General features: G+C 41.8%; 1 protein-coding gene across 2 annotated transcripts in view; it reads right to left on the reverse strand.

Moving 5' to 3' along the window:
- The window catches only part of LOC132590311 (acetyl-coenzyme A synthetase 2-like, mitochondrial), a 38176-nt gene extending 11564 nt beyond the window's left edge, over window positions 1-26612 (reverse strand). Inside the window, exons 1-9 of one of the 2 annotated variants that reach the window (XM_060263373.1) lie at window positions 26083-26610; window positions 10094-10190; window positions 8475-8674; window positions 7091-7266; window positions 6303-6455; window positions 2365-2512; window positions 1377-1514; window positions 1005-1097; window positions 539-651 (exon numbers count right to left, since the gene is read on the reverse strand). In XM_060263373.1, the coding sequence (XP_060119356.1) occupies window positions 539-651; window positions 1005-1097; window positions 1377-1514; window positions 2365-2512; window positions 6303-6455; window positions 7091-7266; window positions 8475-8674; window positions 10094-10190; window positions 26083-26386 (1422 nt within the window). In that variant the 5' untranslated portion in view covers window positions 26387-26610. Of the gene's footprint in view, window positions 1-538; window positions 652-1004; window positions 1098-1376; window positions 1515-2364; window positions 2513-6302; window positions 6456-7090; window positions 7267-8474; window positions 8675-10093; window positions 10191-26082 lie in introns of both variants that reach the window. The other variant, XM_060263374.1, reaches the window with a different exon arrangement.
- Between the last annotated feature and the right edge of the window lie 242 nt (window positions 26613-26854).

The following is a 26854-nucleotide window of genomic DNA, read 5'->3' on the forward strand; positions in this document are numbered from 1 at the left end:
TATTTGGGAGGGGGGCTGGTTTTAATAGTTTTATAGTGTAATTTTATCATATATGTTATAAATTATTAGTCACTTTTGTGGCCCTTTTAAGGGTGGAAAGATTGTGTAGATAAATAGACTAATGAAATTGGAAGATCTGTAGGGAACAAACAAAAAGCTGATCGTGAGGCACTATGGCTCAGTGAGTAGGTGCACACTTTGCATGCTGAAGGGCTCAGATTCAACTGCTGACATCAGAATTTAAAGGATCTTTTCTAACTGGTGTTAGACCACAGACAGCTGTTGCCAGGCAGAGTAGATAACAGTGAACTACATCTACCAATGTTCTGACTTTGTACAAGGTTGCTTCATATAATCATATGTAAGAAGACTCAACTGTAAGATTATACTTTATTCTATATTCTGTCTTTGGTCACATTTCAACTTATGGCTATGACTAGCATGTGTTCTTGGGGGCATTTTTAACATTTTTCTACAATTTTAAAAATGCATATGAGCTGAAAAATGGATCACAAATCCTCTAATGAATAAAATGTACCTTGTCATCCATGAGGGATGGACTGATGCCAAACAAGGGTCTCATGGCCATGGCTGGAAGGATCTCAGCTCCTGGGTTTGAAGGGCGAGGTGCAATGCAGACACCTCCTGTTTCTAAATAAGATAAAACAAAATTGGTGTTTCTTTAAAAGCTGGCCAAGAGGAGTTTCATACTTAGAAAGCTTTCCCCTTTTATATGATCTCTAATTTGTGGGAAAAGAAAACATTCCTCTCCTGTGCTCATGCAATCAACAAAGCCTTGGATACTCATAGATCAAACACTTCAAGAACTGGCAAATGATACTCTATTTTGCAAGATTTCCACACTTGAACCTGTTCTGTTGGCAGTCTGTGTGTCTTTTGGGGGCCTTGTTTGAAAAGTACCAGACTTAGTGAGCTGTGTACATAATCCTGGCCTAAATGAGAATTGCTTAGGTAAGGCTTTAATATTATTTTTGTTTTCCTACCAGTTTGCCACCAGGTATCAACTACAGGGCACCGTCTGTCTCCAACCACATTGAAGTACCATTCCCAAGCTTCCTTGTTGATAGGTTCTCCCACTGAAGAGAAAGAAAAAAAGGCAAGCAACATATAAGCCAACCATCCAGGAAAGTCTTAAACCTTAGAGCTGGCCCTCATAGGAATAAATGTGACTACCTAACCTTTTCAATCTACTATATGGTCTCCATGAAGTTGTGTTGTTTAAATATTTCTGATTCATCTGAAACTTCAGTTCTGAATTCCACCATCCCATTTTCTGGTCCAGAGTAAATGGTGACTCTATTATGACTTGGCTATAAATACACTAGCCAAGACCAGTTGCTTGGCTTGGTACACACCTGAGCCAAGGATCTTGAGGGAAGATCTGTCATATTTCTTCACCCAGTCATCCCCATATCTCAGCAGCAGGCGAATAGCAGTAGGGGCTCCATAAAACTGATTTATTTGTAATCTTTCTACAGTTTCCCAGTAACGTCCTAGAATATGAAAAAAAAGATCCAGTTACCTTAGGGCAGGGGTTCTTCTTGCTTGATAGTCAAACTAGTCATACCCTTGCTTCCTGCGTCAGGCAGCCTATCTTTAAAAAAAGAAAAGAACACTTCTGCCTGATGACACATTCACTTGCCCAATTGTTCAGTGCCTTTTAAAAAAAAGAAGCCTCTCTCTCCCCTCTTCCCATGCACACAAGATGGGTGATTCAGGTTGCTCCTCTCTGCATCCACTCACATCTGCTAGCTAGATAGTATAGGAACTGGTTCTATTTCTTTACCTTGCACTATCTAACATGTATTTATAGAATAAAGTAGATACTATTTTGTTACAACTTGAAATGTGGCTCTAAGTAATTTTGTAACTTTGCAAGCACATGGTCAGGTCTAATACGAGCACTGCTGCATTAAATGGATCTGGACCACCAGAAACAGTGCCCTTCCCAACATTCCCAGACCATATTTGATCAAGAAGACCCATGGCAAAAATGTGGGGGACCAAAGGACTGTAATGTTTGAATTGCCCTTTTCATTTCAGAGTAAGAGTATAGCATGAATTCTGGAGAAAGCTCCCCCATATCAGAAAGATCCTCTCAAGAGGTGGATTAGTAGTGGTCCTTCATCTCCCCAGAATGTCATATAAATTAATCTATATGAAATATACATGGAAACGCATTGCTTCTTTTCCTTACAAGTTAAGCAGTGAGCAATAGGGGTTTATTTTTAACCACACCATGATTAAACTTGGGCAGTGAAAACTGAGAAGGGCTGGTCGGGACTGGATCTAACCATGGGTCACCTGTGAGCAAGCCCAGCAATTCACCTTTTTATTATTTACCTGGATTAGGGTATACTGGAGTGCTCTCAAAAAGAACTGTAGTTCCTCCATTGCACAAAGGTCCATAGACCACATAGCTGTGTCCTGTAATCCAACCAATGTCTGCAACACACCCAAAGACATCTCCATCATGGTAGTCAAACACGTACTGCCAGAGAGAAGGTAATAATAGACAGAACCTTTTGTACTCAGTGACTTTACAGAATAACTCATGAGAAGAAGCTGTTTGCAGCTGGAGTGTCCTAGAGCCTCCATACCTCCAATAATTGTTATTGGCTCTCCTCCCTGGTTTAGGTGTTGAGTGCTTTTGTGTTTATAAATTTTTATTGAATGATATATATTATTTCAAATGGTGTTTTGATGTTGTAATGTTTGCTGACTTGAGGACCCTATTTGGGTGGAAAGATGGCTTAGAGATGTTTTAAATAAATTAACAGCATTTCTGCTACTGGAAACCTCACTAATATTGACACCACCTTTTTTCCGTCTCTTGGAAAAAATGGAACAAAGCAGTAGACTTATTTTGCTTTCGTAATCTGTAGCCAGCACACTTGTTTAGTGAGGCAAAAAGTCATTCATGCTATCCACTGCTGTTCTCTCAAGAGATGCCATAAATACAACTTCATTCATATTTCTCAGAAAGCACTAAGAGAAGGCATGAATCTCATTCATGGCCTAAGGTTGTACTTTTCTTATCCTCTGTTGATGTAAACTCACACTGACAGCAGTAATCACTGACACTCATGAAAGATGAAGCTTGTGAAGAAGACCTCTTGAAAAGACATTCTCCAATATGATCTAAAGATATATGAATGCCCCCCTTTAAAAAAATGATGATGTGTGAAGATCTAGGAGGGAAAGAGAGAAGCATAAAACCTGAAAACATTAAGAAAAGAAGCAATGTATAATTTATCTGTGACTCTCATCACTCTGTTCTCTGTATGTCATTCAGACTTCTGGCTCCCTTCCTTCTCTTACATTGCCTGTAATTGCATTTAAAAATTTCACAAACATTCCCCAAGCCAGGAAGAGAACATTTGCTCCACAAATGCAAGGTTTGTCCCAGTCATCTCCATGGACAGATGAGTTCCATATTCACATCTGCATCATTGTGGAGTGATTTTTCACAGTGTCACTTTTCTGACTGTAGCTGCTGTCAGCTTTCTCATACTGTCCTCAAATCAAAATCATTCCAGTCTGCTCAGCAATTACTAGATTACATACTTCAACCCATTAGCCAATTCTCTGCTTTCCTTGGGGCCACCCCTTGTTATTTCACTTCCTGTCTGTTTATATGCCAAAATATTTTCCAACAGCCTTTCTCAAGTTTCCAAGCTGCTGCTTTTGGAGCTGTTATTTCAAACAGTATCCTCACCACTTTCTGATTCCATTATTTGGGTTGCTGGAGCAATGCCATCCTGCTGTTGACAGATGAGGATTCCAAAGGAGGATGTGTGTGTGGCAGGGTGAAGTATAGCAATGTTTGCAATGGAAAGTTGTCATTCTCTCTGTATTGTTTTCAGGCGCCACCAGCCTGCTGCTGTTACCAGCTGGAGGGAAAGAATCAGGAACTTGTTCCAATCCTGTTTTGTAGTTTCCAAAAATAATTGGAACAAAATGTGCTGGGTTTTTATTATATTGGAAGTTCTTTGTATTCGTATTTCCTTACATATGCTCCTGCAGTTTAAGAATCTGTCTTCTACAACCCCACCAGCAATTTAAAAAGTGTACATTGTTGTGCAGTAAGAGTTGTATGGGGGCGCAGTCCTCTTTGGTCTGCATAGCTTCCTGAGTCTTGTTCATTTGTGACAAAGACTAGAGGGTAGATCAGAATACAGTCATACTAACATTGCTGAAATACTTTCCACTATGTTCTAGGGTTTGACCTGTGCCAAACAATTCCAGGGAAGGTGGTGAAAACTGATCTCATGACAAAGAGATGTGAAGACTAATAAGCCAATGTGGTTTACTCTGAAATCAAGGGTTTCAATACAGAAAGCTCAATTAGATGAAACCAGGGGTAGCGATTTTCAGTAGGAAAATGGTAGGGGAAGAAAAGGTTAAAAGCCTCCCCACCCCCATGCCATTCTTACCCTCCAAAAAGCAGTTTCAGTGGCTGCATTTGGGAAATGAAATTAAAAATCATTATTTTCTCTTAAACTGTGGATTTGTTTGGAGATCTGAGAATGGATCATAGGCTTGGCAGAACTCCTGGTTTGGTAAAAGTCTTCCCACCCCACCCACCCACTCACTCCATGCCGATCAGGTGTGTGTTTGGAAATGGGGGGATGATCAGCAGTGTCCTGATGCCATTAAATCACTTTCAGTGTCACCCAAATGTGACGTTCTAGCATTCATCCAAATGCTAGTGTGTTGCTGGCAGCATGATGATGATGTCACTTCTGTTGCCAGTAAGCCTCACCACCCCCCAGAGTTGCCAAGTCTGTGTTGGAAAATTCCTGGAAATTTTGGGGTGGATCTGGGAAAAGGTGGGGCCTTAGCATGGTACAATACCATAGAGTCCACCCTTCAAATCAGCCATTTTCTCCAGGGGAGCTGATCTCTACCAGCTGGAGATCAGTTGTAAAAGTGGGAAATCTCAAGGCCCCACCCGGAGGCTGGCAACCCTACCCCCAACATGAGTCTCCCTGCCAGCTGCCAGTCTCAGGGTAGCAGCCTTCAGGCAGAGACTGAGGAAGGCGGAGTCTGAGGAGGGGAGGAAGCTCAGCAAGGATGTAATACCACAGAGTCCACAATAGGGTTGCCAATCCCCAGGTGGGAGCAGGGGATCCCCCGGTTTGGAGGCCCTCCCCCCGCTTCAGGGTCGTCAGAAAGTCGAGGGAGGGGAGGGAAATGTCTGCTGGGAACTCTGTTATTCCCTATAGAGATTTATTCCCATAGAAAATCATGGAGAATTGCTCCGCAGGTATCTGGGGCTCTAGGGGGCTGATTTTTGAGGTAGAGGCACCAAATTTTCTGTACAGTATCTAGTGCCTCTCCCCAAAATATCCCCCAAGTTTCAAAACAATTGGACCAGGGAGTCCAATTCTATGAGCCCCAAAAGAAGGTGCCCCTATCCATTATTTCCTATGGAAGGAAGGCATTGAAAAGGTGTGCCGTCCCTTTAAATGTGATGGCCAGAACTCCCTTTGGAGTTCAATTATGCTTGTCACAGCCTTGATCTTGGCTCCACCCCTAGTGTCTCCTGGCTCCACCCCCAAAGTCCCCAGATATTTCTTAAATTGGATTTGGTAACCCTAGTCCACAATCTGAAGCTATTTTCTCCAGGGGCTATTTTCTCTGAAGAGCAGTAGCAGTGAATTAGAGCATGCGTGGATCCATTTTATAAAGAGCAGAGCTGTGGAGAAAGAGGCTGAGGAAGAACTATTGAAACCGTGAGGAGTCCTTTTGAAAGCGGTTCCTTATTCTCTCTGTACCATCATGAGTGGAACACTAAGAATTTAAAGACTTCACCCACATCTTCATGAAGTCCTATTTGAAGAGGCTATCATTCTTTGTGACTGTTGAGAGACTTTGTGGGGAAAATTTTACTTCACTAAAAATGCATATTTACATGCTTTGCGTGAAAGTTTTATTGCTTCCGGTGGTTATCTTATATTGCTTATTTTCTCCAGGGGAACTGATTTCTGTAATCTAGACATCAGTTGTAACTTTGGGAGAATTCCAGGCCCCACCTGGATGTTGGCAATTCTGCTCACTGCTGCCTGCCTGGCCTTGCATCTGTTATGACCTTAGTTACTGTTAAGCTTGTGACTAGACAGACTCCTTTCACAGAGAAGGAATGAGAGCACTTAGGGACAGAGATGTCCTGGAGATAGTGTATATGAATACATGCCACAGGGCAAGGTAACAGAGTCTTGTTTGTCCTCTGCGAAGTTTTCAAATATCTCTGATGTAATATATTTTGGCATCTTTACCTTATGTGTGATGGCAGTATACAGCAAATAGCCAGCCTGGGAGTGGACCAAACCTTTGGGTTTTCCAGTGCTGCCTGAAGTGTAAAGGAGGAACAGAAAATCTTCGCTCTCCAGAGCAACAGGCTCACAGGTCACATCCTCTTTCATCATCGCCTATCACGGGAAGCAGAAAAGCACTTTCAGTTGGATCTCTTAATAGGCTCCAAGGTCTCATTTAGCTTCCCGTGTACCAGAATTAAAATGATAATTTCTCCCTAACACCAATTATTTTTTAAAGCAAGTTTCTAGCCCTCATGACGGAGGCTACTGTGTGACACAAAGTGTTTTTGGCCACTGTATAACACAGAGAGTTGGACTGGATGGGCCACTGGCCTGATCCAACATGGCTTCTCTTATGTTCTTATGACTGAACAGAAAAGCTTTAAAGATGTTTCAGGGGTCTGCATAGCTTACTTCTCCTCTCTCATGGTTACTGTTTGCTATCACCTCCCTTCTACTACTTGGATGTTCCTAATATACGCTTTCTACGCTTAGAGTATTGTTTCCCTTGCCAGGATTAGGATGCTCTTCAGCTAGCCCAAGTCATGCTTGTATCAGTGTTGTTGTGATAAGACATTTTCCAGTATATACTGCCTGACTGTTCTCTGGGTAGCTGAAGAGTTCTGGTGCTTGTACTACAATAATCATGACAGAACTAGTTACATGTATGTAAGCGGGACATATAGTGATGGAATGAGGACAGTGGGGATTCTACAGATGATGCAGAGGGGATAGGGACATGATCTCACCTCTTCCAGTGGTATATCCAGGGCTGTCATGGGAACCTTTCCTTCTGTCCTCTTTGAAACAAAAACTCGTTTCACTGTGGGACACAGTTCCACTGCCTGATCTACCATCTGCTTTAGTTCAACAACCTTGCCCCCTCGCAAGCCTTGGTTCACTGTGATCACTGTTTCAGATGTAGCTGGAGAAATTGAAAAAAAAGAAGTTAAATGCAATGTATTGTCTTCCCCTTTGCCCCAACTACCCTCCACTGCTTCTTAGACTAAGAAAGGGATTTTCTAGCACATTCGTCTTCAGCTGGTGAAGGACACACAAACAGCCTATACTGGGTCACATCCTAGGGTTGCCAATGTCCAGACTACAGAGATAAGTTCTCCTGGAGAAAAAAGTAACTTCAGAAGGCAAACTCTACAGTGTTCAAGGTGAAAATGCTCCCCAGACTCTCCCCTCCACAGGCACCCACCCCAAATCTCCAAGAATTTTCCAGGTCAGAGCTGGCAACCATAACCACAGCAAAGGCATCACATTCACAACCCTTCCCCCTTCTTGTCTTCAAAAAGAAACAAAAAGAAAAAATAAACACTGGAGAATAGGAAGAAAAACATAAGATGAAAATAAACATAGGGGTTTTTTCTTATAAGGATAAGCTTGTATAAGAGATGCCATTTCTCTGCTGGGGGCAGGAGATCTCCTGCCTCCAGCTCCTGTTGCCTACCAGCACTCATATTGGGGGGGGGGGGGGTGGATTAAAACCTGCAGTTGGGCAATGGCATTGTCTCAGTTCCTGGGGAAACCCAAAAGTGATGTTATGCCACTCTAGGAACTGGTGGAAACTCTGTAGTGGGGGAGACAAATGGCTACATCAGGCATAAGAATTGGGAAGTTCCTGGAGCTTTGGGGTGATGGAGCCCTGGGAGGGCAGAGTTTGAGGAGGGGAAGGACCTCAGTGGGGTTTGATACCACACCCTCCAAAGCTGTCATTTTCTCTAGGGGATCTGATTTCTGTAGACTGGAGATTACCTATAACTCTGGGGCATCGCCAGACCTCACCGCCATAACCCTATTATGATCTCACAGTCCCTAAACTCTGCCCACTGCAGTTCTAACTGATGCTTTATACTTCAACCACAGTTTGTGAAGTCAAAATTAGAAATCATTTAAAACCTAGCAAGGATGATTTTGACTCAAGATGTATACTTTTTTGCTTTCTCAACCTTTGTTTCTTCTGCCACAGTGAGTAACAGAAAGGCTTATGCATAATCACTCTTTTTAAAATCTTAGTCACTCACTAAGAGCTGTTGATAAGACTGCTAACATTCCAAAGAGAAAGCAAAGAAAAAAAGATGGTCTCTTTGTACAGGACACACCTGGAGAACAGGAAGCACTTACCATCCTGGATCCTCTCCGCCAATGCAACAGAGCTGAATCCGGCAAATACCACCGAGTGTATGGCACCAATCCTTGAACAGGCCAACATACTGGCCACAGCCATCGGACAGGGAGGCATGTAGATGGTCACCCTGTCTCCCTTCTTCACTCCCTCTCGTTTCAAAGTGTTTGCAAGGCGACAAGTCATCTCCAGCAATTCTCTGTCCAATGAAAACACCTGTTAGTCTTGCTACACTCTGGTTTATTATCCCATGAAATCCCTTGGAGTTATACCCATAGATGGCAAATATTATGTATGTGGTGTAGCATTTATGAATACCCATGTTCAGTTTCTGAAATTTTCCATTAAAGGTAACATCAAAGTGGAAACATTCTGTACATGGAACTTGGAAACTGACTGACAGTCAGGACTGACAGTACTGTGGGAGATGGATGAAGCATTTACCTGACCTTATGCTCTAAGATGCTAGGTAGTCATGCTGGGCTACAGAAAAAAAATCTAAAGGCAAGAGTCACACAATATTTTTTATTAGGACCAGCCCAAAGTTCATACAAAAATGTGCATACTTTTGAGTTTTCCATAATTCTTCATCAGGCTAGATGTTAAGGAGAAGGTGAAAGAGGCAAGAAAAAGATGTTTCTGGCCATCATGTTAAGGCAGAATGTTGTGCATATTGTATAGAATAAATTACCTTATATAGTACTGGGTTAAGCTGTTTTTAAGTTTCATCTACACTTTCTGTGAAGTAGGATAAGGGGCACTTTTCAATTGAGAATAGAAAAGCCAGTGGTCTCTGCAGGACTAAATGGACCACACCAAACCCTTTAGAGTTTGAGAACAGAAGGAAAACATAGTGGTCATTATACTAACAAAACTGGAGAATGAAAGCCAAACTGGGTAATATATCTAGTGAGTGGGTGGAGGAAAAATGCCCAGAAGCAAAACCATAACCCAGATCCTCTTTGTCTAATGGGGGTGGACATTATTTGAAGACTAATTTCCAAGGAGTCGCACTGGCCCCTTAAAAAAAAACCAAAACCAAATATGCTTTTATTAGGACTAACAACATCAATTACATTCTGTACAAGATGCATGCCAGAGGCCTTTAACATCATAACACAAATAATGTCTCCCTTTTAACATCCACCCTGATGAAGAATTCTGAAGAACTGAAAAGTCTACATACTGTTTCATTCCCTCATCCACTAGACACACTACCCAATTTGGCTTCTGTTGACTTTCCAGTTTGTTAATAACTTGTGATGTTTTCTTTGTTTTCTTACCATTTTAAAGGATGCATGCTTCCTGTTTGGTGCCTGAGACTTCTATAGAACTAAAAAGATTGAATACCTTTTTGTGATATTTTGGTTAGTCCTAGTAACAAGTGTCACAAGATTTTTTATTTGTTCTAGGACTTTACTAATTGATATTTCCACTTGAATGATTTTCCCTGCAGAGCAGAGGAAATGCTGAGATGTACAAAACAAGTATTTTGCCATGATGTGAGGATTATGTGAGGATTAGCGGTATTTTCACTGTTTAAAAATATGAGAAACTGAGCAAGTGTGCAAGTCTCCCCCCCCCCCCTGCATCCATGTGAACAAGAATAAATAATAACCTGTATGTAATTTGGTCCTCTTGTCCAGGCTCATCTTTTTCCCAGATTAAAGCCACTTTATTTGGGGCACTGTGGACATGTCGATCCAAACAGTTAACTGGAAGAGAAGATGATTTTAGTCTCTCACCATTACAGGTTGTGTCATTTTTTTCTGTCTCAGCACTAATATCCCCTGCTGACAGCTTATTCCCAAGCAGTTAGTAAAGTTGGTGACCTTATGTACTCTTTTGTACAAATTTGACAAATGCTTACACAGTATTTGGTATTTCTCTTGACCAAAGTGCAGCCTGACAGCAGACTATACCCAATACCATACAGGATTAAAATAAATAAAAAAAGACAAAATGTTAAGCTTTCAGCCTCATGTTCTCTCTATTTGAATTGTGCAAGATTTTACTACTATCCAAGTCTGCAATCAGGCCAATTGCTCCAACACAACAGTATCTCCATTTGTGGAAGATTTACACCAAAACAGGAAACGCTATCAAATGCTGCAGAACAGAGACTGGCAGTGGCATTCCAATAAGAGATTCCATATAAAATATCGATTTGGAAGGCCAGGATATGAAATATAGCACTACAATGCTGCTGAACCCATAAATATAAAAGACGGTCCCCTGAAGAAGGGTTCTTCCTGAAATGAAATGGACCTGTTCTTTTTATGATTTGATGGACTTCAATTAATTTTGTATTGTTTGGACAGTAGGAGTGTTGTGAACAAGATGTTTTTTTTGTCTGTACCATTGAGATATTTACAAGAGGATATGTTTTGGGAAAGACTGAATACATATTGAATACAATTGTATATATTTTTTCTATACGGAGTGAGAGTGCTATTTCACAGTATACCCAATACTATACATGATTTTTTTTAAAAAGACGAAATGCTAAGCTTTCAGCCTCATATTCTCTCTATTTGAATTGTGCAAGATTTTACTACTATCCAAGTCTGCAATCAGGCCAATTGCTCCAACACAACAGCATCTCCATTTGTGGAAGATTTACACCAATTCCTCCTTCCATCGCAGACCCCCATTTTGTCCTCCTATGGGGATCAGATGGATTGATGCAGGATATGTCCATCAATAGCTTTTAGCCATGATGACAAAATGGAACATCCATATTCAAAGGCAGTAAACCTTTAGGAAGCAACATCAAGAGAAGACCTTGGTCTCTATGCCCTGTTTGTTGGCCTTCCAGGGCAACTGGGTAAAACAGGATACTGAGCAGGATGAACCAATGGTCTGATCCAGCAGGGTTCTTCTGTTCTCATGATTCCCTCCCTGGAACAAAATTTCAGAATGACATTTCTCCCACTGAAATGTGATTCTCTGCTCCTCAGTTAGGGAACCAGATGTTCAGCTGAATAATTTTATGCTGATAATAGGTTCCTAATCTGTGACAAAGCCCAAACTTTCACTGATTGCTGTGGTGAACACAGGACCATCTGCCTGATCTGGGAGCCTGCCATAAAATCCCAACTATGCTCCAGGAAGGATGCTGTATGGTGACAAATGGGAGGAAGACCATTTGGTTTTACTGTCATTGAGGGGCAAGAAGGAGTGTTCTGATACCCCAACCTGTAGCCCTCAAAATTAGTAGTGCATGACATGACAAGAGGGGTTAACTGTAGGCTTGGCAGGAAATCGGGTAACTCATTCTCCCAGTATAGGATTGGTCCCATAAAATCCCTCCCTGCTGAGAAGCAAAGGGTTAAATGTTCAACTAACTTAGCAAAAACCTGCCAAGAACAGAGGGGCAGGGAATGGAGAAACAGAGTGGAAGTTTGTGCAAGAGTCCTTTGTTTAAGGTTCCTGCTGTCTTGCATCCATTCATCTGGGAGAAAGGCCAAGGCAAATGAGTGACCAGCGTAATTTAGTATTCTCTTTTTTGTTCTGTTTCTAGTATTCTGCAGCATCTGTAACTGTTTCCTGATATATTCCTGTAACTCTGTGTTTTACTTTGACCTTTTCTGCACACCTCAGTATTATTGCTGTTTCCCCTGCAGGTTGAATCCCCAGCTGATGCTCTGACTTTGTGGCACTCCTTCAGCAAAAGGGCATTTATTTATTTATTTATTTATTTATTTATTTATTTGGGGGGGGGGGGTCCTTGAATTTGAATCCAACCATCCCCATGTGTTCCACACTTCTTTTGAAAAGGGGTTGTGAGGCCTTGTCATAATGTGCTTTGTCAGCAACAGAGCTTCCTTTTCCTGCACATGTGCAGCAATGTTATAACATCATAACATTGTAAAAAAGGCTGTATGCATTAAGGGGAATAGCATGGTTGCCACCATGTCAAAGGTCCCTCACTCCTTCTTAGTTGCCAACTAAAGAACTGTCCCATGAAGATGCCTACAAAATCCTAATGAAAATAGTATTCTGTTCATAATAATTGAACTGGATACACCAATACACCATCTTTAAAAAGGGTACCAGAGGAGATTCGGGTAACTACAGGCCAGTCAGTCTGACTTCAATACCGGGAAAGTTGGTAGAAACCATTATCAAGAAAAGAATGAGTAGGCACATTGATAAATAGGCTTCCCAACCCTCCCGCCCTGGCAGCGGACCCCAGGATTTCCACCCTCTTCCCCCGCTCCCCAAAAAAATGGAAGCAGGGAAAGGGGGGGAAACGGCGCCGGGGAGCATGCGAGCCGCCCAATCCAGGAGCAGGTGAGGCTGCCGTGTTGCCGCCCCCTCCCCGCCCACCACAGCTGCTCCTCCGAGATGGGCCCAGGCTGAGCCCATCTCGGAGGAGCAGCCAAGAGGCGGCAGCAGCACAGGCAAAATCAGGGGAGGGCGGAGGCAGGCCAGGAGCATGGCGAGCCACGAATCCGAGCCCTTCTAGGACCCGGACTCCCGGCTCGCCACACCCCCAGCCCGCCTCCACCCCCCCCTCCGATTCCACCCCAGAGGCGGAGCGGAGCCGGCGAGGCCGCCACACCGCTGCTGCCCCGCCCCACCGCAGCTGCTCCTCCGAGATGGGCTCAGCCTGAGCCCATCTCAGAGGAGCAGCCACGGCGAGCGGAGAAGAGGCGGCAGCTGCGCAGTGGCGTCGCCTGCTCCGAGACGGGGCGGCTCGCCACGCTCCCCGGCGCTGTTTCCCCCCCTCCCCCTAGCTCCACCCCAGTGTCTCCTGGCTCCACCCCCAAAGTCTCCTGGCTCCACCCCCAAAGTCCCCAGATATTTCTGGGATTGGACTTGGCAACCCTATTGATGAACATGAATTATTGAGGAAGACTCAGCATGGGTTCGGTAAGGGAAGATCTTGCCTCACTAACCTGTTACATTTCTTTGAGGGGGTGAACAAACATGTGGACAAAGGAGACCCGATAGATATTGTTTACCTTGATTTCCAGAAAGCTTTTGATAAAGTTCCTCATCAAAGGCTCCTTAATAAGCTCGAGAGTCATGGAGTAAAAGGACAGGTCCTCTTGTGGATCAAAAACTGGCTAATTAATAGGAAGCAGAGAGTGGGTATAAATGGGCAGTCTTCGCAGAGGAGGACGGTAAGCAGTGGAGTGCCGCAGGGCTCCGTACTGGGTCCCATGCTCTTTAACTTGTTCATAAATGATTTGGAGTTGAGAGTAAGCAGTGAAGTGGCCAAGTTTGTGGATGGCACTAAATTGTTCAGGGTGGTAAGAACCAGAGAGGATTGTGAGGAACTCCAAAGGGATCTGTTGAGGCTGGGTGAGTGGGCGTCAACGCGACAGATGAGGTTCAATGTGGCCAAGTGCAAAGTAATGCACATTGGGGCCAAGAATCCCAGCTGCAAATACAAGTTGATGGGGTGTGAACTGGCAGAGACTGACCAAGAGAGAGATCTTGGGGTCGTGGTAGATAACTCACTGAAAATGTCAAGACAGTGTGCGATTGCAATAAAAAAGGCCAATGCCATGCTGGGTATTATTAGGAAGGGAATTGAAAACAAATCAGCCAGTATCATAATGCCCCTGTATAAATCGATGGTGCGGTCTCATTTGGAATACTGTGCAATTCTGGTCACCGCACCTCAAAAAGGATATTATAGCATTGGAAAAAGTGCAGAAAAGGGCAACTAGAATGATTACAGGTTTGGAACACTTTCCCTATGAAGAAAGGTTAAAACACTCGGGGCTCTTTAGCTTGGAGAAATGTCGACTGCGGGGTGACATGATAGAGGTTTACAAGATTATGCATGGGATGGAGAAGGTGGAGAAAGAAGTACTTTTCTCCCTTTCTCACAATATAAGAACTCGTGGGCATTCAATGAAATTGCTGAGCAGTCGGATTAGAACGGATAAAAGGAGGTACTTCTTCACCCAAAGGGTGATTAACATGTGGAATTCACTGCCACAGGAGGTGGTGGCGGCTACAAGCATAGCCAGCTTCAAGAGGGGGTTAGATAAAAATATGGAACAGAGGTCCATCAGTGGCTATTAGCCACAGTGTGTGTGTGTGTGTGTGTATATAAATTTTTGGCCACTGTGTGATACAGAGTGTTGGACTGGATGGGCCATTGGCCTGATCCAACATGGCTTCTCTTATGTTCTTAATTCATAACAATGTTATTCAATAATTATGAATCACACTAAACATGTTGTCATGTGCTTTGTCAACAATGGAACCTCCTTTTTTGCACATATGCAATAGTGTTATAACATTGTAACACTGTAAAATGACGATGTATAATGGGGAACAGTATGGTTGCTACCATTTCAAAGGTTCCTCCCCCCCCCCACTCTTCCTTAGCCACCAACAATATAAATGGCTGGCAAAAACTTCCACAAAATCTTAATTAAAATAGTACTTCAATTCATAACAATGCTATTCAATAATTATGAAGCACACCAAATGACTGCACATGTTGAGTTTCCATGATTATCAAATCAATTATATAATTCCATTATTTTTAGATGTTTAAAAGACTAAATTGTAATTGAAAACAGCCCAGCAGCTATAGGGGAAGAGAAGGGCGGGATGGAGAAACACTACAAGTGTGAGGCAATAAAACCTACCCACCAAAAAAAAAAAAGGAAAGGAACTTCATGGACAGGTAATTGCACAGAGAAAGCTACATGAAACCTTGCTGCCTGTCCTGCCCTGGTCCTGGATAGCCCAGGAAAGCCTGATTTCATCAGATTTAGGAAGCTAAGCAGGGTCGACTCTGGTTAGTACTTTGATGAGAGACCTCCTTGAAATACCCAGTTGAGAGGTGGGGGGTAGGCTTATTCAGTCATCTCCCTAAATATCTTCCAGGCCCCCAACTGAGGTTGGTCATCAGAGATCAACATGACTTCCAGGTGCAGACACACACACACAAATAGAAAAAAAAAAAACCCTCACTGCCCATTTTGTCCTAACTTTATAACGTTGCTATATTATAATGAAAAAAACTGTGTAACACAATCAACATTACACTTTTAAAAATTAGCTGATTGATCATAGGACTGAGGGAGGCAGGAGGCAGAGTGAACATGTGACATTGACAACACAAAAGGGAAGCAGGAAACAAAATTCAAAATTGGGAATTCCTCACTGGAAAACTGTAAGTTCAGATCTGAAGGGGGGTGGAATTGCAGAAAAGGTGAATTTGTAAAATACAGGGTTATGGGGCACTAAATGTGGATTTACTCCTGGAGAGGTGAAAAGTTGTGCCGAAAGTTTTATGAACTCTAATTATTTAAGAACTCTGATTTGGAGGTTTGCCCTTGCGTGGAAACAGTCTTTGTTTAGGATGTATGCTAGTTCATTACGCTCTCTTCCTTTTTAAAGATCTCAGGCTGTTCATTAAAGGATGGGGGAGACTTGTCTTGGCAGTAGTATGTGCAAAAAGGATCTAGGGGTCTTAATGGACCATACTCTGAACATTAGTCAGCAGTGTGATGTGGTAGCTAAAAAAAGGCAAATGTGATTTTGGGTTGTATCAACAGAAGTATAGTATCCAGATCATGCAAAGTGATGGTATCGTTTTACTCTGCTCTGGTTACCTAGAGTACTGGGTTCGGTTTTGGGCACTACAATTTAAGGAGGATATAGACAAGGGCAATGAAGATGGTGAGAGGTCTGGAGAAAAAGTACTATAAACAAAGACTGTAGAAGCTGGGTATGTTTAACCTGGAGAGGAGATGACTGAGAGGTGATATGATCACCATCTTCAAGTACTTGAAGGGCTGTCATATAGAGGATGGAATGGAGTTGTTTTCTGTTGCACTAGAAGGTCAGCCCAGACCCAGTGGGTTGAAATTAAATCAAAACAGTTTTCGGCTAAACATTAAGAACTTCCTGGTGGTTAGAATGGCTCCTCAATGGAACAGGCTTTCTCAAGAGGTGGTGGGCTTTCCTTTGGAAGTTTTTAAACAGGCTAGATGCCTATCTGACAGCAATGCTGATTCTGTGAACTTAGGCAGAATATGTGAAGGAGGGCAGGAAAGGTTGTATCAGTGGCCCTTTCTTACACATCCAGGGAAATGCTGATCATCACTTTGGGCTTAGGCAGCAATTTTTCTCCAGGCCAGAATGGCCAGGGATCCTGGAGGTTTTCTGCCATCTTCTGGGCATGGAGCAGGGCTCAGTGGGTATTTGGGGGGGGAGGGATGGTATTTGTTAATTTCCTGCATTGTGCAGGGGGTTGACCTAGATGACCCTCGAGGTCTTTTCCAACTCTATGATTCTATGATGAATTCTTCTATCACCAAGTCCCCATTGTAAGTTCTATAGACATGGGGGACAGGTGTAACTCCTGCTGCACATCTAGATATATGCTAGTTCTTGCATACCCTTGGTGATGTGTCATAATTGGAAATGGGGTCAGTTTGTTGGATCCAAATTTCCACTGAAGAAAAGAATTTCTTGCCAGCAGAACAGAACTTCATTGTCATCCCCACTGTGCCCCATATTCCAAAATACTTCCTGAATTGCTGTTCCCGGGGGACAATAGGCTAGTCCAATTAGATGTCTTCAGTAGAAGAGGGAATCAGCAAAAATCGCCCTCCTACTGTTAGTCAGAATTTAACTCTGGACTTCCAGGTTTTGGCATCTCGAGCTCGGTGGGGTCCGTGGAGCTCGATTTCGGCGGTCCCCCCAAACCGGGTGGTAGGAGGGGTGCCACAGCTGTGGCATCTTGAGGGAGACCCTGGAGGGGTCTTCTGACAGCAAGGGGCTTTACAGGAGCCAGGGAAACAGCAGCAGCTGGTCCCTGCTCCTCTTGTCTGCCCTGATGCTCCACCATCGTGGTCACGATGATGGCAGCAAGAGGTGAATGCCCGACTGCTTTCTTCTTTTAACAAGCTTCTATCACATCATATTTCTACCCTAATAATTGAAATGCTATCATGCAAGTACGTCTTCCTTTTTACTTCTACCGATTAATGGATCTTTCACTATAACGTCAATTGGGACTGTTAAAAAAGGGGGGGAAGAAGAGGATATACCCCCCCTTTTTTCCCCAAGGGAGGCTTCAAAAAGACAAAGAACAAACTTAAGAACTCACAATAACTTAAAGTGGATTGAACATAGATATTCGAATGGATTTGGCTTACAATTAAACAAACAATAATGAGAACATTATTTTATTACAATACGGTCTGAATAAAAGTCAGATATATCTTTAAGAGAAATGCTTTTGATACCCGATCAGGACTGAAACGATTACAACCGGACTTTGAGTTGTTTTTTTAACTTTGATTATCAGACTGAGTTATACTGTGGAGAAGATGGTGATTCAACCTGAAGCGTTTGATTAAAAAGATATTATGGCTACCATATTCTCCTTAAAGCAGGAAATCGGTCTGTTGACTAAGTTGATACAGGACAAGGTGGAAACCTTTATTTTAAAACACAGCAAAACTGAAAATTTATATGAGCGGAGTGGTAAAGGGATTCCAGTGATGTCTACAGAAATAACAGAAGTGGATAAAGATCTGGTGGGAAAGGAGTAGAAAGAAATCAAAATGAAGACATTGTGCCCAGTTACAAAAAAAAGGCAGAAATCAAGCCTGATTAAAGTTTTTACAGGAGGAAGTGACAGCGTGGAGATCTCATCACTTTCAGTAAAATGGATCTATGTACCAAAGGGAGAAAAGGCAGACTACTTCAAGAAGATTAAGACTTGGAAAACTTTCAAAAAGAAAGGATTATAAACTGTTACTCTTTCTCGTAATTGGTCAACATGAAATTAATAAAAGGAAACTGGTATGCGGCCTTGAAACGGCTTTGAAATGACAAGCGAGATTTCTAGAGGTGTGCAGCTTTGAAATGGCAAACGTGACTTTTAGAATCTGAACGCTTCTCTTCTTTTTGCTATTTTTATCTATGGATTGTATATTTTCAAAGCTAAATAGAGCAATTTAATAGAGAATGGGTTATAGAGGTGTATGATTTTTTCTATAGGCAATAATAAATAAGTGTGAGAGAGGAGACCATTTTCATCTAGGGATCCTACTTTTTTAAAAAAGTTAAATAGAGCAATTTAATAAGGAGTGGGTTAAAGAGAATGTATGATTTCTTACCTAGGTAAAAATAATAGGTATGGGAAATGAGGCTCTAACTGTTTATTAAATTTGTGCTTCTTAGAGTAATATGAAAATAGGAGATATAGTCTCCAAAAAGTTTAATGAATCTTAAACATTCAACCTAGACAAACAATTAATTTGGGTCAATTTATAATAAGGTAGACAACACAGGTATTTGAAAATTTTAAAGATCTGCTCTTGGTTTTTTTAGCGTTAGAATCTGTTTATATTAAAATAGATAAAGTATTGTCTGCTAGGTTTTATTTTGGTCTTTTTTATTTTTATTTTTTTCCTTTTTTCTCTGTTGGAAGCAATTAAGGTAGTATTAAGGATAATTATATTCATCTTCTCTGCTTATGACTATTTTCAATATTGTTAAAGTTAGTACTTGTTAAAATTAACCAGTGGGCTTTGTTTTGTGGTTGGTTTCTTTGCTTTTCTTGTTTGTTTGTTTAAAGATGAATAGCTTAGATTTATATCATAAGCAATAGAATAGTAAAAATATATATAATAAAATAATAAGACTGTAAAATGTAATGGTTGTATTGCATTAAAATTTAAGACTTGCAGGTAGAAAGAATTTAGTATCAGGTTTGGGAGGTAGAAATGTAACTGCTATATTTACTGCTTTTCTTTTTCTTTTTTTCTGTTTTGTTCCTCCCCTAACTCTTCAATTTTTTTGCTTCTGTACCCCCACATCATTCCTTTTGCTTTATACTTTATATAATAAAAAAATTAAAATGGAAAAAAAGAATTTAACTCTGTATTCGATCCGCTAAAGAGTGATGTCCTATGCAACAGATATAACTCAAGGATATGGTCACTTTCCTAGAATATTGCATGAACCTCAGCACATTGGTTTCCCTATAAGAGTGGGTCTTTAAAAGGCCTTTTTAAAAAGGTCATTGAATGTCCTTGTTGAAAAAGCACTCCATGCTCTGGTCATCTGCAGTCAAATAGAAGGGTTGCGGTTCTATCAGTCATGAATTATTCATGTTGGCAATCATAAACAAGAGATCCAACGGTGTTTAAATGACTGAGATGGACATTTCTCCTTGAACATTTTTGTTTCAAATTTATGTTTGTAGAAACCTATAACAGTAGAATGGCCAGAAAAAACCTATAAGCAAATAGTACAAGTTGATAGCATTTGGTCCAGGGTCATCTCCACTTCCTAAGATCAAATGCACAGCCTGACCCAATGTACTCAACCCAAAGTAGTACAATTCTGAGTTAATCATTTGAAACTCCCCAGAATGAATCAGTTGCTCAACCCAAATAGATTAATTGCACAGTCCAGAGTAGGTTAGTTGCTCATACAGCCAATATAGGCAGACAGACCAGTATGTTGATGTAGTATATAAATTCTACAAAAATAATAACTGCTGTTAAAGATATGGGAGACAATTAAAATGATGCTTTTAATTCTTGGATTTTAAACATGTTCAGTGGAAATAATTGATCATTCTGTCTATGAATCAACTGAGATCCCACCATAAGAGCATTTTAGGGCTCCTCATCTGCAGAATGCCCTCAACAGATATTCTTCCAGCCTCTGATCTAATCTGTTTCAGACACCAATATCGAACGTATTTATTCACCTTGACATCTGAGAGATTTAAGTTTTTGTGCGTGTTGCTGCTGTAAACTGGTTTTTCCTCTCTGAATACCTCTAGTTTCCTTGCTTGTGGGGTGATTTTTTTAACTGCCTAGTTTTAACTGATTTAATTTATTGCTGGCTCTCATTGTGATTGAAGGATTTTGTATTTCTTGCTTTCTGCCTGGAAGTCTTATAGTTGAGAGGCAGCACAGAAACTACACAAACAAGCAAATGAATGCCACTGCTCCAGATATAGTGTGCCTCCTGGCTTGCTTGTTGCTAGTGGGAGGCTGAGTTACTGGGAGCTCATGAGACCAAAGCCTCTGCCCAATACTCTTCCAACTATGATGGGCCTCACAGGGGCCCAGGGAAGTGAACCATGGGAAGTGAGTTAGCAACAGAACCACTTGTAGAAACAATTGCCCATCCAGATACTTCATGAACCATCGCCGATAACTTTTCAAAAGGACATGCATGTTGCTTAAGTTTTCAGGGTTGATGTCATATCCAAAAATGGGTATATCATTTTATAGCTAATATAGCCAAAAAAGACAAAAGTGTTTATTTACGTGTCTGCTACATTCTCATTTAAACTGGGGTCAAGTCTAATATTCAGACAAAAAGGGGTGTGTAAATGAGAAGAGCTGAATTCTCTCCTTCCCGCAAGCACTTCAGGCTTGGGGTGACAGAGAAAGGTAAGACAGGGAAGGTTCTGTTCTCCTCACCTGTGTGGCAGTTTTTATATATCCTATGACATACACTTATGTGGCAAACACACAACCAACAAATATGGCTGCCCTTATCATGTCCAGTTTCCTACTTATGATGACATTAATGCACATATCTAAATATAGTTGCTACAGTCTGTAGTCATTAAAACATTTCTTTCAATTTGTTTGTCTATTCTTTTTCCTGCAAATTAATTAAATTAAATCAAATCAAAATTTTAATTAATTAAAATAAAATAAATTTCTAATGAGCTATTTAATTGTATATTCAATCAACTACCAGCACAGTTAGGGTTGCCAATCCCCAGGTGGGAGCAGGGGATCCCCCGGTTTGGAGGCCCTCCCCCCGCTTCAGGGTCGTCAGAAAGCTGGGGGAGGGGAGGGAAATGTCTGCTGGGAACTCTGTTATTCCCTATAGAGATTTATTCCCATAGAAAATCATAGAGAATTGATCTGTGGGTATCTGGGGCTCTGGGGGGGCTGTTTTTTGGGGTAGGGGCACCACATTTTCAGTATAGCATCTAGTGCCTCTCCCCAAAATACCCCCCAAGTTCAAAAAGATTGGACCAGGGGGTCCAATTCTATGTGCCCCAAAAGAAGGTGCCCCTATCCTTCTTTTCAGGAAATTCTACAGGAATTTCCTGTAGAAGGAAGGAATTGAAAAGGTGTGCCGTCCCTCTAAATGTGATGGCTAGAACTCCCTTTGGAGTTCAATTATGCTTGTCACAGCCTTGATCCTGGCTCCACCCCCAAAGTCCCCAGATAATTCTTGAATTGGACTTGGCAACCCTAAGCACAGTGTATGCTCCCCACTCCAACAGTCCCTTTTGCCCCTCATAAAGATTATATTTATTTGCTTATTTTGTATTTTGCGTATGTGTGTGTGTGTTTGCACCTGCAAGTCATGTTGTCTGACCCCTACTGGAGGCTATTCAGGGAGGTGGCTGAATAAGCTATCCCTGCCTTTCAACTGGGTATTTCAAGGACAGTCTCCCACCAAAGTCAACCCTGCTTAGCTTTCAAGATTTGATGAGATCGAGCTTGTCTGAGCTATCCAGATCAGGGCAGAAAGATGGTAACTTGAGTAACCCACAAGGGACTGCATGAACAAAAAGCCATGCAGGCCAGGAGGCTGCAGTGGGGAGGAGGAAATGGTTGAAAATACCCTCTTCCACATCTTCTGCTTGTAGAAGAAGGTGGTAGCTTTGTCCAGTTCCCTCTCCTCACCACAGTTTCTCAGCTCCATTCAGGTTCCACAATTCCATTGAGTATCACATTTTCTGGGGGTCAAAATGGGCTATGAGGGAGGGGAATGGAAAGTCCACTTAGTAGTTTGTTGGGTTCAACCAATTAAATCATGTTGTATGGCTAGTTTTGTTTATGCCAGTGGCTCCCAGCCTGGGGGTTGGGGACCCCCAGGGGGCTACAAAGTTATTGGACATGGTCCTCAAATTCATATGCACACTAAGAACTGTCTTTTTGATCTTTTTGTTATTATGTGTTTTCTCAATCAATGGATACCAGTAGTACAACTACTATCATGTGGAGATCTGCAGTGTGTGTGTGTATGAAAAGGAGTCCTCATACTCAAAAATGTTAGTAACCCTTAGTTTATACTGTTTCTTTATAAAGCTGTCATTAAGCCAAATATACCATGTTCACATGAAAATACATGAAATCAATTATTTTAAGAAACTGAATTATTTATCCAGCCAGGTTGTTATTGGAGCTGTCTGTATGGGTGCACATTCAACGTGCACTGGAGACACTGCACTGGCTGCCTGTGGCATTCCGGATTTGTTTCAAGGTGCTGGTTTTAACTTTTAAAGCCCTATATGGTCCAGGACCTGCTTACCTTTGAGACTGCCTTTCCCCACATATGCCCCAGAGAGCACTGCACTCAGGATCTCAGAATCTGTTAATGATCCCTGGGCTGAAGGAAGCTTGCCTAACCACCACCAGGACCAGGGCTCTCTTTGTAGCAGCTCTCATGTGGTGGAACACACTCCCTGAGAACATCAGAGCCCTGTGGGACCTACCACAGTTCTGAAGGGCTTGCAAGACTAAATTTTTTCATAAGGCATTTAACAACTAAGGGGAAACAGCTGCAACGCCTAAGGACTGATATCGTCTGACACCACTGTACCAGCATAATGAGCGCATCATGACCACCAAAGATTAGTTATATCTAATTTATTGATTTTATTGATTATTGTTTTAATGTTTTATATCTTGTTGTTTTTATTGGTTGTTAGCTGCTTTGAGCCTGTAACGGGGAGGGCAGGATATAAATAAAATAAATAGGCTTGCCAATCCCCAGGTCCCAGTGGGGGTTCTCCTGCTTTCCCAGGCTCCTTCCCACTCCCAGTCAGCTGGCTGGTGGGGGGAAGCCCCACCCCCATAACCACCATGTACCTTTCCACCTCTGGAGGCTTCAGACTCCACTTGGAAAGGCTTTCTCTTGGGATGGTGTGTCTGTGTTTTTAAGGCTGAATGTGGGCAGGGGGAGCAGGTGGAACAACATGGCTGCTCCCAGTGGCTGTGAGAGCAGCCCAGATCCTCTGTTGGTTGCACAATCCTTTCAGAGGTCATTTGCATAGGAAAGGTAAACGAACCTTTGGTTGTTCTGTGTTACTTTGAAGAAGTTGGAAGTTCAGCAACTCGTGAGTAGATATGCCAATTCCCAGGTGGGAGCAGGCCCTCCCCAGCTTCAGAGTCATCAGAAATGGGGGAAGGGGGGAGGGAAATGTCTGCTGGGCACTTCATTATTCCCTATGGAGATCAATTCCCATGGGGTATAATGGAGAATTGATCTGGGGGTATCTGGGGCTCTGGAGGAGCTGTCTTTTGAGTTAGAGGCACCAAATTTTCACCACAGCATCTGATGACTCTCCTCAAAATGCTCTCCAAGTTTCAAAAAGATTGGAGCAGGGGGTCCAATTCTATGAGCCCCAAAAGAAGGTGCCCCTATCCATTATTTCTAATGTAGGGAAGGCATTTAAAGGGTGTGCAGTTCCTTTAAATGTGATGGCCAGAACTCCCTTTGGAGTTCAATTGTGTTTGTCACAACTTTGCTTATGGCTCCACCCCCAATGTCTCCTGGCTCCACCCCCAAAGTCCCCAGATATTTCTTGAGTTGGACTTGGCAACCCCCAAAATAAAACCAATGTCTTCTATTGAAATTTAAATTTAATATGAAAGAGAGGGGGGAGGAAAATAATTTTAAGGGAGAACAAAATGGGAAGGGAGAAAGGAATAAAAAGGGAAAATTAGGAAAGGGGGAAAAGATAAAGGGGGGGGGAAGGGAAATAAAAACAAACCCCAGAAAAACAGAAAAGGAAAAAAAGGAAAAAGAGGGGGGGAAGAGATTATGTATTAAATGTTATTGTTAATTATATTGAAAGGAGAATTAACAAATTCATTTAGTTAATTGGCTCTTAGAAGTTTATGTATTTTTAGGCTTTTATGTATTTTATTGTATAATTTTAATTGTATTTAAATCGACCTTTGTTAGCTTTTATTGTTGTAAGCCGCCCTGAGCCCACCTCGGTGGGGTAGGGCGGGATATAAATCGAACAAAGTAAAGTAAAGTAAAGTAAAGTTTGTTATAATTCACCTAGAAAAGACCGAGAAATAAAAGGGGAGGGGGGTGCCCAGCAGCTATACTTCTCTTTTCCAATGTGTTAATTCCTCTATGGAATGGCTTGCCATTCCGGTTTTGTCTGATGAAGTCTGCTTAAGAGCATACGAAAGCTTACATTCTGAATAAAACTTTGTTGGTCTTAAAGGTAAAACTTATCTACTGCTTTGTTCTATTAATTCCTCTATAGTTCCTGTCATGGGGGGGGGGGGCGGCAATCCATATTCTTACTTTTATATGCTCCATATATTTGTCCAAGGTTCAATGGAATAAACACATAGCTACTATGAATTGTATTAGTCTGATAAAGGCAATGTCTCATACAAAAAAAATTACTTCAAAAGAGACGTGGCTGATTATTGCATCATATCCAATAGCATAGTAAAGGAGGAAATATTGGGGTATTATATACAGTAATACAGTAAATGGGACAAAAATTCTGGTTCCATAAACAATTATATTCATAAGTGATATATAAGAAGTAATTTTTGCTTTAAAAAAAAAAGAACATACTACACACTTTAACTGTGTGTTCAGCATTTCTGCCATAATGCCATTAGTAATTATTGCACTACAGTTTGAGCTTTCTTGACCCTGGATTTGGTAAAAAGAATAAGTATTTTAACCTCATGTTCTTGAACCAGCAGTGTACAACAGAATGTTAATTTTAAGTGCAACCTACCAAATAACTGCAGGATACCTTGTAGAGCATTTTTAGGACAAAGTCAGTGGAGCTACTGATTACTCAAATCCATCAAAAGAAAGCAATACCCAGATAGTGGGATGGAATAACACTGTACTAGGTCTTACTTTATGGCTTAATATTTCTGCACACACTCTTTTTCTCTCCTTTCTTCCATCCTAGTGTTTTTGTTTGTCTCCTCCTCAAACAAGCTCTTTCTTATGTTCATCAAGAGAGATCAGCATAGCCAAAACACTGATTCACATATTGAGCAAGCCTTGTGATAAAAGCAGGGGTCAATCTGTACAAAAAGAGGTGCTGGAGCTCATTAACATAACTCATTTGCATATGCCACACATCCCTGGCATAACCGGAAGTACTAAATTATGTCAGCTCAGCATCTACCTTAAAATGCTTCTTGAATTATAATTATCATAATAAAACCTTCCTCCTATCATAGTTTTTAAATTACTTTCCCTATGTGGCCACAGAGGCATGATGATTTCCATCTGTCTGCTTTATATGCTTTGGTTATTTTCCCACTTTTTGTGAGGAAAAATATTAGAAAGTTTGTCAAATCTTAGAGTTCAGCAAAATTCTCACAGGGGTTTTGAACAATGGAGCCCAGAAGCAAGTATTGGGGGGAGTGGGTTTAAAAAAGAAAGAGCACAATAAAATTTAGAGGTTCCAGAGTCCCTCTCCTGGGAGCTCCTGTCCAAAATCAGGCCTGGATAAAAGTATGGAATTTTTGTATGAAAAGGGGGGAAATGAAAAAGATCCACCCTGAAATAAAATGTTCCTTCAAGCAGACAGAAACAAAGAACAGTTGACTTCCTACATACCTGATACATTCAGCTGCCCTCCAAGGAACCAGGACAAATGGCCTTGCTGTAGGTTGCAGGAACTGACACAGTGAAAGGGGCTTATCCACGTGAGCCTGCTTCTCCCAAGTGCACCCCAAAATATGTCTGACTGTTCCACAGACAGCTGGTACAGCCCTTGGTGGTCCTTTGGTCCAGGAAAGGCTGCAGCTTCTGGCATGTATGCAGTCAGCGGTCCCCTGCTCCATGCTCTTGTTTTGCAAGACGAGAATCTGCCTTTGGGGGCAATTTTTGGAAAGCAAGTTCTAGCAAGCAGCCAGGACATAATCCTGGGGTACAAGAGCAGCCCCTCCCCACCTCTGAGCCAGGGAAATCTTCTTTAAGCATCCATCCTAGTTGAAACGCTGTTCCTGTTTTTCTGGTAGCACAAAATGTGTGTTCATTGTTTCCCTCGGCACAAACGGTACACTCACATTCAGAGTGAATAAAGTACCAGAGGGTTTCACTCTCTTCCTGGAAAACACACACATGTATATTCTTCCAGAGAAGCATAGGCAAAGGAAATTTGATCCTTTTTATGGGAGTAGTAGGGGGTGTGTTTTTGAAATGTCCAACTGGAATAACCTTCATGCTAATCTGAATCAAGTCCTGAACTGAAGCCAAGTTCAGCTGTGGCTTGTATGCCGAGCCACATTCAATCCAGATGGGACTGCGCTTGCTCACATTCTTGCAGTGCATTCTCTTTCCTTCCTTGACGTGGAGATTCAGAGTGGCTGTGGGTGTGAGATAAGTA

Source organism: Heteronotia binoei, chromosome 21, assembly GCF_032191835.1.
Source record: "Heteronotia binoei isolate CCM8104 ecotype False Entrance Well chromosome 21, APGP_CSIRO_Hbin_v1, whole genome shotgun sequence".
NCBI classification, from domain to species: domain Eukaryota; kingdom Metazoa; phylum Chordata; class Lepidosauria; order Squamata; family Gekkonidae; genus Heteronotia; species Heteronotia binoei.